This window comes from Erithacus rubecula (genome assembly GCF_903797595.1).
Source record: "Erithacus rubecula genome assembly, chromosome: 9".
NCBI lineage: Eukaryota > Metazoa > Chordata > Aves > Passeriformes > Muscicapidae > Erithacus > Erithacus rubecula.
The window spans coordinates 22,291,532-22,305,839 of record NC_136660.1 but is presented as its reverse complement, the minus strand read 5'-3'; the positions used below and the strand labels follow the sequence as shown (position 1 = coordinate 22,305,839).

The following is a 14,308-nucleotide window of genomic DNA, read 5'->3' as shown; positions in this document are numbered from 1 at the left end:
CACATCTTCTTATACCAAGTAATGAGTACTGTCCTGCTCAGTGAATATAATTCCTACTGTGTGGTCTTGCATTCTCTCCCATTGCTCTTGCATGACTGAGTGTCCCTTTGTCCTAAAAAAGCCCCTTTGCCCACAGGCTGCAGGGAGCCAATCTGCCCTCAGTTTGCCCAGGCCACTGCACACCAAATGCCTTTAGCTGAGATGCCAGAGCCCCGTGTGAAACATGCCACTGTCAGGGATAAGCTGGGCTGGAGAGGCAGAGCTGGGATGTTTCTGGGTGCAGGGGTCCCTGTCACCTTCTCACAAGTTCTTATGCTGTCAGAGATTGCCTGTGTGCACACCACTGTGAAACACAGCCCCAGTAGCAGCTGCTGCCACTGCTGCCGCCAAGTTCTTGCAGGACAAAGGGAACAACAAAAGATTCTTCCACCAGTGAACTCCCTTCTTTTCACTTCCCTTCCTTTTTGCTCCAACTTAGAAAGAATGAAGCCAAGGCACTGCCAAAGTAGAGGAAAACAAGGCCAAGCACACACAGATGGTGACTCCACAAATTTAATTTAAAAGCATCCTTTATTATTCAAAATATTAAAATTCAGGCAATAATGCCCAAAGGAACTGCACTGATTAAAGTTCCCTAATGTTTCATGGCCAAATCTTGCTGCTTCCACCAAGGGTCACTGGGACAAGAAGTGAAACCCCTCTGGTGTGCAGAGAAAGGTAGGGCTGTACCTGCTGCAGATCACTTTACCACTTCCTCACTGACCCAATCAGCTTCACTTAAATCAAAGCAGCAGCTGTTCCTTACCCAATTAATGACTGCCACAGCAAATTAACATGGCGTTACACCAGGCGTGGATGTGGCCCGCAGAGTCCAGAATGCACAGAGCAATATGCTATTGCAAAAATAATCACAGTAATATCTTTACTGTTAGGTAGCATCCTTCATCTGGAAGGATGGTGAGGTCCCTGAGCGCTATCTGGGCTCGTTTCATGCAATGTGCTCTGCAGTGAGGGGGTGGAGGGCAGGGAGGGGGGGGTATGGTTGCTGTTTCAAGGAAAATTAAAGAGGACCTGGTCAGGGTGGGTCTACTGTGGCAGAGACAGCACTGACTACACACATCCAGTTCCTGCAATTCAAACAAATAATTGTTTGTTTGGTTGTAGATCTGTTGAAGTCTGCCTTCTCCCTGCCTTACAGACCTCTGCAATGCCTCTTTGCCTGCTGTGTGATGGGACACCTTGATGGTGTCACAGCTTGGTTGCTGACCATTGTCTCCTCTGGCCACAGAGGACTTAGCAAGGTGGTGGGTGCAGAGCTGGCCATTCAGCTGCAGGGAGCATCCCACAGTGGGAAGGGGCCACAAGCTGCAGAGGCAGAGATCCAGGTGAGGATCCCACAACAAGGTGTTGCTCCATGCTCAGTGCTGCTGGGCCAACTGCTGCTTCTCTGAGTCCTTCCTCAGCCACTCTGTGCTGAGGTTGAGGCTCTTGCCCTGTCCCTCTGCAGTGGTTCTGCATCGTGGGGTCCTGATGGCAGTGTGGCAGAATAACCAAGCCATGACTTTCTACCACCAAGTTTAAGTCCAGCACCTAAACACTCATTAGTTTGGGCTCCATATAGTTCAGGGACATTAATCCCCTGGAAGTTACAGTCCAGACAGATCAATCAGCCTGGAGGGTTTTGGGGTACTGGTGTCTAATGCTGAAGCATTACACTTTCCAATTTTCCAACAATTAGGCCAGCATCAGATATTATTGACAAATAAACCATGCAATCAAAGCCCTGAGCCTGCCATGTGGCTACCAGGAGGATCCATTTACATCCCAAGCCAGCTGCAGGATGCCTGGAGGGAGGAGACATGGGAGAGCCCTGCTCAAGCACCAGCAGCCCCTGGTTGCCTTCAGTGCTGTTACAGGAGCCCTGCCTTTGTAATTATAGGATTCCCTCATTATAATTACTGTTATTTATATAATCGTGGTGAGTGTTTTCAGTGCTGTCAGCAGTCTGGAAAGTGCCCAGCCCCACTAGAGCCAAGCATTTCAGGCATTTCACTGCTAAGAGTCTGGGCTTAAAGTGTGATGGCCAAGGGCATGGCTGGGTCGGCCCAGCCTCTTGTCCTGGTGACATGGAAGCTTTATTTGGGAGATTTCTATGCCCTGGGATTGTAGAGGGAGAACATCAGGTTATCTCTTCTTCCTTCTCTTAGACCACTGCTCTGGGAGTGTAGATCATGCCAGGATCACACCCTGCACAGGCTGACATTCCCTGTCACCTCTGCTGGCTGCAGCAGACACTCCTGGCACTGGAGTGAGGCACCACCTTGTCACATGTCCCTGTGAGGAATCCAGGAATGGGCACATTCCCTGCATCCTCTGTTTTCTATCTGATCATCTTGCCTGAAAATCTGGAGGAGGTGGAGTGCTTGGAGAAAATGAGGGAAGGGACTGGACTCAAGAGATAGTGGTTTTGTACCTGCTTCAAGATTCATTTTTGTTCCTGTGTCAAACACAGGAATGAAAACAATGGGTTTCAGCTGTATATGGGCAAGGAAGTGCTGATGTTTGTGGCTGGCTTCTTTGCATTTAAATAGGGAGAAATTCAGAAGATCTCACTTAAAATGTAGAGCCAGATATATAAATGCAGCAAGGAAAAGAACCTGAGTGTTTTAGTAGATGACAAACTGGCTAAAAATCAGTTTTGTATTTGCTATAGAGAAGTAAAAACTTACTAGGGTCTTATAGCTGATATTAAACCCACAGGAAGCAATTCCTCTCTGCTGCTCCATACAAGGCAGCTTCCATTTTTTGGGCACTGTGAAAAATGTATAAAAACTGTAGAAAGAGATGAGACAGATTTAATAAACAGGAGGATTAGAAGCAATGCTGCCACGTAAGCTGGTCTTGAAGGGTGTGCAACAGAGAAATAGAGGGAATATGGAAAATAATCTCCTGCCTGTGTGCAGCTGCTAGTCAAGGAATGCTGATCAATTACTTTTTCCTCTTTGCTGCTTCGTACAGCAAAGAAAACTTGGTCCAATTTTCAGGGAAAATTGATGTAGAAACATTATTAGAAAAAGGGCACCAAAGCACCACAGGAGGCTTTCTACGTACAGGATGGCTTCAAACAAGCATCTCTAAAGAATGATGTCAGCCCACTTGATCCATTCCAGTGATGCACATTTTCCTGTTTCCCATCCCCTGTGGGCCTTCGGTCTGGTGACACTTCACCAGACATTTTTGGCACCGAGCGCACGGGGCTCAGTCCAGGTTTAGCAGCAGCAATCGACCCCAACACCGACAGTGCGCGAGCACGGAGCGCAGCCGAGCAACGCGTGGGAGCAGCCGGGGGCATCTGTGACTCAGGGGCCAGCCGTACTTCCACCCCAGGGAAGGTCTGCAGCTGCAAAGTGCCCACACGGCATCTGCAGGACGCGCATCCTCATCTCCCTCTCTCCCCCTTCGCCCGCCCAGAGCGGTCGCGTCCATCTCAGCCCGGCTGGCACCTCGCACCGTAACTGCCCCATGTTACTACAACCCCCGTCGGCCCCCTGCACTGCGCACAACGCATGTGTCAGCCGGCTCCCAGCGTGCCACGGGTCCGGAATCTGCCGGGATTTGTAGTTTTACCCATCGCGTCGGGCCTTTGCCAGGGACGTGATCGGGGACTCCATTTCCCGTGGGCCTGCGGAGCGGCGCATGCGCCGTGCGGGCAGCGGGGTGAGGTGGGGGGGCCCGGGGCAGCGCAGGTTCCCGTCTGCGCTGGCTGCGGCCTTCACTGAGCGGGGGGGCGGCCCCGGCCCGGCCCCGCTGGACGATGGACCCGGCCGAGGCCGTCCTGCAGGAGAAGGCGCTCAAGTTCATGGTGAGGGGCCGCGGGGGTTGGCGGAGGCGGCGGTGGAGGGTGGGGGCACCTCTGTCTATCTATGGAGGGGCGGCGGGGGGCGAGATGGAGCGGGGGGCAGTGGGGAAGGGGACCCGGGCCTCGGGGCCGGGCCGGGCCGGGCCGGAGGGCGCTGGGCTGGCGGGCCGGGGAGGGCGGTGAGCCGGGCCCGGGGAGGGGGCGTCCTGCCTGCGGGGAGGGCGGTGAGCAGGGTCCCCGGATCCGGGCAAAGGGAGCGCAGGGCGGAGGGGGAGGGGGCTGCAGGTGCCACCTGGGAGCGGGAGAAGTTAAAGTGGAGTGAGGCAGGAGCTGGCAGAGGGGCCCACAGGCACCGGCAGGCTTTGCGCATGTAATTCTGGGATTTTTTTCTTTATTTGTTCACCTATGACTATCCTGCTGTACTGCTCACTAGCCCTCTGTAATTCTGTTTTTGCTCCCATTTTACTGCAAGATCACTAAATACTGGCACTGGAGCGTTTCACCTGCCGCTGCAGCATTATATCAGTGACAGTGACTGCAGGGAGCACGTACATTGTTTAGGTTATGGGTTGGCCTTTGGTATGGAAAACAGTACATGCATCCAAGATGCTCTTCAAATATGGCTAATTTCCATAGATTTGAGTCATGGTGCACTTAAACTGTACCTTCATTCTCTTTTTCTTCATTTGTTGATATTTCCAAGTGTTTTGGCCAGAAATGTGAAATTTAGAAATGAAAACAAAGTGTTGCCAACTAAACTGAATGTAAATTTCAGGTGCCCTGAACTGTTCTTTCTCTAAGGATATAATTTAAATGACTGGGAACACTTGCTAAAAGTTTGTTTTGGATTAGTCTTTCTGGTGGCCCAGAATTGTTTGAGCTCGTCAGGAAGAAGGAATTCTATTAAATCTTCAGAACATATGCCCAAAATGAAATTGAGGAAACACTAGCTGCAAATTGTAATCTCTAATTGAGCTTTGAAACACTTGTTTGGCTTTTTGTTTTTAGTCTAGAAGAACTTGTTTCTCTCTTGAGACTTTTTGACCCGTTTGCTAGTAGTCTCCAGGTTTGCCAGAGTATTTATAGAGTCTCAGCTAGGTGAAGTGGGAAAAGGCTATGGACACCTAAATCAGCAAGATAGCAATTAGCAATAATGAATGGTCCTCTTTGGTGTGGGATTGGCCAAACGAGTGTCCCAGATCCTGCTGCACTTGTGTTTGGCCAAGCTTGGTAATTACAACCTGCCTCTAGATAGTGAGTTTCACATCCTCAAAAGTTTCTGCTGAAACATTCTTGTCTGCTGCCAGACAGCATTGTGAACATGCTACACTGGCTTCTCATACATTACTTTTTTCACCCCCTCTGCTAATATTCTCATTCAAGGGCTTGGTCCAGGAGTTTTGAGATCATCTGTAAGATTGGGCCTGGAGGCTGAGGGAATCCCTGCCCATCCTGCATCTCTCAGTGAACTCGAACAATAGAGTTCCCTGACACTGGGGAGAGGCATGACCATGAGAGGAAGCTGCTCTCCTGGGATATGCATCTATTAGGAGCACCAGATAAAGGGAAGAATTACCAAGATGAGGCTGCCCTGAGAGCTAAAAGCTTACCCACATTCTTTCATGCTTTATTAAAGTGCCTCTTGTATACAAAATGCTTGTAAAACATGCAGTGAAAGATGTGGCTTCCCTCTGTCCATTCTGAACTTTTTTAGGGATTTTTTGCTTACAGGTTGAGAGTAGAGTAAGCAAAGGTTTTGTTAAGCACTTCTCAAGCTTTTGCTTTAGCGTGCATCAGTCCAGAACGTGGCTCTTACTTTAATTCTGCTGTTGGAGTAAAGTGTTTGTCAGACTTGGTGGGGCCTTCTGGAAGGGTGGCACAGATAGATACATCGGGATACACTAGAAATCAGTTGCAAGTATCATCTTGGCCCTCCTAGGAGATGTCTTCTCTCTGCCATGTAGTGCTGACAGTGCTCAGGCACTGCAGTAATGGCACTGGTACAGTTGTCCATACAGAGGTAGCAGATCAGCTCGTGCATCCTCTCAGCTAATGCTGAATCATTCACAGTGGATTACCTTGTCCATCAGAGTGTGTGATACGCTTCATTTGCATCTTCCTTGTTAGCTGGCTCACAGTTTGCTTTGAGGTGGGCTTTACTATTAATTATTGATTTTCCCTGAGAGCTTCCCAAGGAGCATTTTAGGTAAATATTCAAATACATTTTGGAGGTGTGAGGCCTATTATCAAAAGCAGGAGAGACAGTTTTGGTTTTGATGTGTGTTTGGGGTAGGTTTCATTTCATACTGAAAAGCAACCCTTTGGGTGGTAGTTTGCTTATGCTTCTCTAGAAAATAATACTTTTTTCCACTTAAAATATCAGTACCTAATTTTTCACATTGGCTTTGAGCATCTCTCCTGAATCTCAATGTATCAGGCAAGATGGACCTGGTGATTTGATTTTCATTTTAATGTCCAAGAAAAGTGTCATGGGACAGCTTCAACCAGTGCTAATAATATGAATGAAATTATTTTATAGATGCTTTAAAGCATCTATATTTGATGCTTTGAAAGACAAACAGTACTCTGTTGTTCTTCTGTATGCTAATGTCTGTGCAACTTTTTGATGGGAGTAGAAGGCAGCTGCCTTCTCACTGGCTGGTGTTGGCTGGATTATTTGCCAGTGAAGCAGTATTGCATTTAACTGATATCTGCTACCAGCTTCCTGCTTAGGAACACTTCTGTACCTGGTCAGGTACAATATGTATAATATAATACTTTAAGGTTTAGGTAATTTATTTAATATCATTTGCTTACTCAATTTACCTCTGTGTCTTAATAAGACCTAATTTATTCCTGATATTAAATTGCTGTGTATTAACACTACACAATACTAAGGAACTGCTCACAAGGGAAGACTGTTTGCTGGAGAAAGAGTGCCTTGTATCATGTATTCTGCACATCATCTTTCAAAGGTTTTGTTGGTGGTTTTTTTTTAGTTTTTTGAATGAAAGATGGTTTATAGATTTAAAATACAATCTTTAAATTAAATAGTCCAGTGTTCTGCAGCTGCAACGAGGATTTTACCAGAGTGGAACCTGAGTTCACTTCAGCCTCTTTTCTTTTTTGTACAGTCCTGCTGATGGAAGTACACTCTTTATAAAGTACTGTGTATAAGAAACTGCTAAGCACAAGCTAAAGAGAGAGGTGAACATGCCCATTAACCTAAAAAAATGCACACAGAAATCTCACCCAAAACCTCTTGCCATAGAGAGCTCTGCTTTTATGTGTTTATGAATATGGCATTTCCTTAGTCATAGTCATTTACAAAAGAGCAAGAAATCGAGGTGTTCAATAAGTAACTTTCAAGTTTGAATAAATGTTTGAAACTGTATATACAGTACTTAAAGTATGAATGTGATGGGCTCAACTGAGACTTTGATTAAATGTCATATAAAGTAAACTACATAAGCCTGCATAGAATAGTAGATATTTTTTCAAAGTAGCTTCAAATGGTTCTGTTAAGTATACGAATGTTCTGATGATTATCTTTTTAATTAAAATGAGAAATCTTTGTTTAAAGTGGCATTCTTTTTTACGGCCTGTTACAGTCTCTGTAACAATCATTTCTTAAGTCTGAACGTTTTTAATTCCAGGAATCCATTTATATAAAACTATGTTTAGACTTAATTAAGGAACGATTCTTACAAAGCTTGTAAATAGCCAGGAAAAAAGGGACAGAAAATAAAACTGACATTCACACTTAACAGAATGATTGTTACAAGGTATGTAATATGCTATAAAAATACAATAAAGCCCTTTTTATAAGAGTTCATATTTTTTGTTCCTCATTTTAAAAGGTATTTAAGAAAAATATCAAAGCTCTATGAAGCGACATCTGTTTTCTTGAATGGACTAGTGACAACTTCAGTTGTGTTTAATTAGCAGTGCTTGGAACAGCACCTGACCAGTTTGGGGTCCCATCTAGGACTATTTGAGAGGCAAAAGCTTGATACATAAAAGAGTTTCACTTTCTCTGTTTTTATGAATTAATTAATTTGCAATGATTCACTGAATTTCCTGGCTCATGAATAGGAAGGAGTCAGTCTGAGTGTTCTTTGTGGGTTTTTTTCTGTTTCACCCCCAAAAGACCATTTTAATTTTGCTTTTGGATGATGGGATTCTAGGAGCTGCTGGTGGGCCTTCCAGTTTCACAGGAGAACCAGAGCCTTGTGGTTGTGTTTTAAGATCCATCTGCGGGTTGTTTACTTGGTGGTTTTCTGTTTTATTGTTTTGTTTTTTGTTGGTTTGTTTTGTTGTTTTTTTCTCTGTGTGTTTTTTTTTTTTTTGTTGGTGGGGTTTTTTTGTGGTTGTTGTTGGTTGTTTTATTTTTTAATGAGGAAAAACTCTGAAGTTCATAAATTTTTATATTTGCATGTTTGTAGGAGCTCCCACATAACTGGCAGGTAATATAGTAAAAAATAGTCAGTGTAATTGAAGGCTGAAGGGTAATAAAGTTGAATTTTTTTTTTCCTGCTGTGTACATGTATATATATGGAACAGATGGACAAAGGTTTATACTTTAAAAGAGGCTCTGCTTGTACTGAATCTATGCCATTCATGGTGTCGATAGGACGAGGATTTTTAAGACCTGTTATTTGTTAGCTGTTTTTAAAAAAATCTTTTGAGAACCTTGCAGTCTTCCCAGTAACATATTTTGTCATGGACATTGTGGCAGAGAGCCGTGGGTATCCAAAGCAGGGATGTCATGGAAGCAGTGAGAATAATTTTGTAAGCTGGGATAGCAGAGCATTGCCTCTAAAATGTGGGGTTGCAAATCCTACTTGAATACTAAATTTACCAGTTTTTCCAATGAGACTGAAATAGCATCCTGGTTTTTTGGGTGTTGGTTGGAGCTAGTATATTGTATGGAAAACATTGATTAATTTTCTTCTACCCCAAACTTCATGCTGTAGGTTTTTGTGCACTTGCTGCAGGCCTTTGGTACTTCAGTAAGTTCACCCTCACTTCTCTGGTAATGTTTCATTTCAGCCACTTTGCTCCATTAAATGTATGCAATTAGAAAGGCAAATGGCAAATTTGCTATCGCATCACTGAAGTATTTAGTTTCATAGACTTAAAAAGCCAAATTTGTTGCACCATGCTCTCTGCACTGTAATATGTACTATAAACATCAGAGAGAATAGACTGACCTTAATATTTGCTTCTCAGACTAAATCGCCGCCTTGCAGCAGTTATTTCCCACTGAATAAAAAGTTTAATTTCACGCCCTGATTAGTGCTAGTATGTGCAGGTGGATATTTATTTTATGCAGCTAAACTAATCTGCCTTGGCAAATTATTTGCCAGTCAGCAGAGCTATAATTCCTCATGAGTATTTGGTACTAAATTATCATTCTCATTAGTGAGATAAAACAGACTGTTCTAACCACAAAGTTTGGTTAGGCAAAGGGCTTCCTAAACAGTCTTTGGAAAATAGAAGATGTGTGGTGGCCTCAGCATTCTCAGTATCCTAAAATGGTTTGTGATATGCAAAAAGGTAATGAGGATTTTAGAGGAAGAAAATAGAATTATTCCATAGTGGTGTATCATGTCTAGAGGTAAGGTAGGAATGCACAGTGTTCGGAGATGACCTCTTTAAGAGGTGCCTAATGAAGAAAAAAATCAAATTGTTATCTTTGGTTGGCCACTGGAAATAGTCCAAGCTCAGATATCTGGGCCATAAATGAGATTAAATATAAAGTTATCTTGTTTTCTTCTTTATTTTCAGTGCTAGCAGCTGCTGAGTTAACAGAAATAATGACTTGAGACAAAAAGTCAAATGGTTGAGGAAACTTCCTGGTCTGGTCTCATTTAAAATTTGTTTACACTAAAAACATTTTAAGTGGGGATCAGAAAGTATTTCCTGACATACAAATGTGGAGTGGATTTGTTTGTCAAGTGAATGTGTTCATCCATTGTTTTCTATGGATTCTACTGGTTTAGTAGTTTGTATTATGAAACATGTTAATGAAGGTACTTATTTTCTGTCACAAGAAGAGTAATTTATACCTGGAAATTAGGGATTCTCACCAAGTATTGTGTGAAGGGATTCCACTTTTTTTTTTTCATCTGTATATGGGCTGTCATATTAATTTTCTCAGTGATTACTGCAACAGTATTTAGGGTCACATTTGAGACCAGCAAAACCAGCAAGCTGAGTAACTTGATTTTTTTGTTTAAAAATCTTCATGCTGAATTCATCAATGCAGATGGAAAAGGCTGTTTTCTTACTTCCTTGTCTGCTTATATTGTGTCATCTTAAAATCTATGCATGCTGGTGAGATTTGTGTAATATTTAACTGTCCTCAGTAGCAAGGTTAACTGATATTTCCAGTACTGAGTATTTTCTTCAGTCTTTCTAATTTCTTCCTTGCAATTCAGGAGATGCTCAACAAGGCATATTCTTTACACATTTTAAGTGATTTTGCACAGAAGGGCTGAATCCACTGTGTGTTCAGCTGTGGAAGCTGAAAATTAATTGTAGCATAGCAGCGTCCAGTGGCTGCAGCTAAAGAGTAAGTGCTCAAAATACAATTAATAAGCAATCAAACATGAAGCTGTTCCCCTGACAGGATACTGATTAGTGCTGTGAAAAACTTCTTGATACCGCAGAAATGGCTGAAAATAAACATCCTGGGAATTGCATTAAATATTTCCTGCTTATTAAACAGCAGAGCATTTCTAATGCGAGTTTTTCTGAGGTGCTGGGGAACTCTGGTGTTGGACAAATGCTACCCCTGCTTGCTGAAAGAGAAAGCTGAAGCTCAAAAATTTGCTGGGGATCATGGACTGGCAGGATTTGTGTAGGGTGATATGGTGCACTGATAATAGAAGGCAGAATACAAAGAAAACAGTTCTTTTAATAGCTACCCTTGTGCTTCTGACCATGTTTTGGTTAATTTTACAATTGGCTAGCCACCTGTTAAGATAACCCATTTTATCATTAAACAAAATTAATTTTAAAAATGGCTTGAAACTGTCTGATTTTAATGGGATCTGAATATTCTTAGTTTTAATCTGCCTCATGAGGCTTGTCTTTCTTCTGGGAAGTACATTGTTACATCATTAAAATATCATCCCCTACTGAGAGAGAAATCGGTCCCATTCACTAAATGGCAATGCTGAAACAATGACAAGTATTTCTAAAAACTGCATTAAAATTCATTTTTTTCTGTTTGATGTGCAAGTTCCGTGGTCCCATTAACCAAAGGGTGCTCAGCCTATTTGCTGCTGTGCGTGCACAGCCAGATTTGTTAGCTGGGATGGCAGAAGGGTTCAGAAGCAGACATGATGACTTATAGTTTTAAATTATTTCACTTTTCCACAATGATTTTGCTTGGAAACCAATGATTGATCATAATTTTGCACTCTCTAGCTACTTCTAGTCCTCCTCTGTACTAAAAATTGAGAAACATCTGATTTAATTTTCCTTCCCCTACTGCTAAAACAGGGTCTTGTGCCATCATTTTGATGAGAGCAACAGAAAGGAGATGAGGAAGAATGGGAAAGCTCAGCAAGGGGTCTTTCTAGTCTTCTTGAGGGAAGGACAGAAGTGTTTTCAGTCTGTGGGCAGAAGCCATGCAGCCTCTTGGCAGAATCCACTGGAGTAACCAGTTTGGACTAGATGCAGCAAAAAGGCCTAATGGTGGTTTAATTTGCTTCATCCCACGGTGAGAAGAGAAAGGTTGCAGGGACATACTACATAGGAATGAAGAAGTTCTTAAGTGCAGTTGTATGTTAGCAGAACAATGAGTGTGTTATTTTAACTATAGTCTAGATGGACCTATCTTCTTCAGAAGCACCTGAAGCAAACCTGATCTGAAGAAGATGGTAGAGAGGGAATTTGGATAACACCAGCCAGTGCAGAACTCTGGTATGAATTTTGTCAGCTGGCTTTGTGCCCTACATGGGATTTTTCTGTTTGTAGGAATACTACCTCATGATATTTCCATCTTAGGACATAGTTATTCTTACAGAATTGAGGGGGTTCTTTTTCCCAAAATACAGTAGGATGGTTGAAACACTGTAGAGAAAGGTGATGGCAGTCTTTGCTTGGATACTAATCAGGGCTGGACTGTATGCTGACTAGAAAAGAGTCTGAATGTTTCCATGCTTGCCCATAGAGCAACCAGAACAGTCTCTAGTTGTTTCAGAGAAAAATGGTCTATCATGAAAGTCTGTCATACAGTGTAGTCAGTCTCCTTCTCTACACACATCATTTGTAATTTATTGTGAGGGCAGTCCAGAATGGAGCAGTGTTTATGTGGGAGTTGCTTTTAGTTTATGGATAGTTGGCCTTGAATTCTGTCTATTAGGAAGATGTTGGCGATCCTCCAGAGGGGTGGTTCATTGGGTCTGCTCAATGCCCTTCCTTCTTATATGCCAAAATTGTCAGCATGATTGGAAATGCAGCCAGCTATCATTCATCTCCTGGAAATTAGAACAATGAGAAGGAGGTGTAGTCTCAAGAAGCGATGGATTGATCTTGTTTTAGAAGATGAGTCTTAGGAGCATCTCAACAGAAAGAAATCCAGATAATGTTAACAGCCTCTTCAAATGTGACAGAACGTGTTTCCTCTTGCTAATATATTCAAAAGGACAAAAATCTATATTTCCTTTTATTTTTGTAACTTTTTCCTTATTTGTTTTTTCTTCTCTTGATGAGGATGACTCCAGTGAAGTGTATTGCTCTAGTACTTTGTTACAGCTGTTGTTATAAGCAAACATAAATACCCTGGAAGTTTTTTAGTGACAAGAAAATATTTGTAAGCTCTTACTGACCTTAAAACAGCAATTTATGTAGAGATGATACAGGACCCGTCAGTGGTAGAGACATGTGTGTTGGATTGGAGTAGGTCTTGTGGAGCATGGGTTCGAGCTTGATACTGGCAAAGTACTCTCTAAAGCCTTTGCAAACTACTGAAAGCAGTTGCTAAGTGGATTTCTCTTTGCTCTGCCATTGCAGAGTTATTCCAAATTTGACTACTTTGAAAGGCAGAATCCCTGTTCTTATTTTCCTGCTTAACTCCATTCATGGCTGATTCATTCTCATTTCTTCATGCACCAGTGTCCATGAGCTTAAACAGCTCTCCTTGTTCCCCTGTGTTCATCTGCAGATATTTGTGGAGACCAACTGTATTCTGCTCTGTGCTGAATCTGGTCAGGCTAAACCAGCATTCTATAATTTATTTTTCCTTCTGTTGTAAGACATTTCCTGGAACTTTTGATCATCTTAGTAGACCTTTTTAAACAGCTGCAAAATTTGATTAGTCTTCCTGAAACACGAATGACCAGAGCTATATAGAACATTCCAGGAAATATTTTATGGATTCCTTGTACTAAAGCAGTGATCCTAATTCCTCTCTACTGGGAGTATTTGCCATTTCTGTGGCTCATCTTATGGGTGAGCCATCATTATCTAATGACTAACATATCCCAGGGCCTCTTTCCTTCTCAGTTACTGAGTTCCTAATTTATAATGAAAGTAATGTGAATTTCTGACTTATATGCATCATGTGTTCTGTTACCAAATCTTCAAGATGCTTTGTCCTACATATTTATGATGCTTCTTTAATTTCATTAACACATTGGTAATTCTTGAGTATTTTCGCCATTAATGAGAGTATTTAACATTATTTTCAAGAACAATAATAGATTTCAAGAAGGATAATTCTCTGTACAGCTTAATGGTTCCTTTTTCAAAATGGCCTGTGATGCTCTACAGATTTTAGTTTCTTAGCCTCCTTATAACACTGATATTAATCCTAATCCTCTTCATTTTAACTAGTAGCTTCCTACATGTCATCTATCAAATGCTTAGCTGCTTCTAATTTGTCTGGACTTCAGTGATCTTCTTAAAGAAGAAGATTGGGTTAGTCTAGGACTAATTCTCGTTTGTTCTAAATTGGGAGTAGATTTACTTAGCTTCCCGTGGTGACTTGTTTTGTTTTAGCATTAGTTAGTCTCAGTAAATTTCCTTTCTTGGGTGACAGAACATACTGTTGGTCTGTGTTTTGGCTTTGGTTTTTTCTTTTTTGGTCAGCCATTTCTGCAACATTTTAGATTTGTTCTGGTTAGAATTACAGATGTTTGTGCTGTGTGAGGAGGTGCCCATTAGGTGTCTTTAATGACTACTGTTGCCCCTGCTTTGTTCTGGCCTTGTTGTCCTCCAAAACAGCAGCTGATGCTTTGGGTGTTTCTTGATTGAAGGAAGGTTTGCTCTAGTTAAGCCAAGCAAAGGAACATTTGCATCCTATGGCAGGAATTGAGAATTGTCGTGGAACTGAACTTGGTACAGGGTATTTACATAAGGAAAAGAAATTTAATATATTTTGGTAGGTTTTTGAGGCAATTAGTTATGGATTCCGGATCACTTCTGATGAGTGAA

At 42.3% G+C, this 14,308-nt stretch overlaps 1 protein-coding gene across 13 annotated transcripts in view; it reads left to right on the top strand.

Moving 5' to 3' along the window:
• The first annotated feature begins 3,703 nt into the window (after positions 1–3,703).
• The window catches only part of BTRC (beta-transducin repeat containing E3 ubiquitin protein ligase), a 119,487-nt gene continuing 108,882 nt past the window's right edge, over positions 3,704–14,308 (top strand). For 9 of the 13 annotated variants that reach the window (XM_079312429.1, XM_079312437.1, XM_079312428.1 and 6 more), the window contains exon 1: positions 3,705–3,862. In XM_079312429.1, coding sequence (XP_079168555.1) covers positions 3,815–3,862 — 48 coding nt within the window. In that variant the 5' untranslated portion in view covers positions 3,705–3,814. Of the gene's footprint in view, positions 3,863–14,308 lie in introns of all 13 variants that reach the window. The other 4 variants (XM_079312431.1, XM_079312433.1, XM_079312432.1 and 1 more) reach the window with 2 other exon arrangements.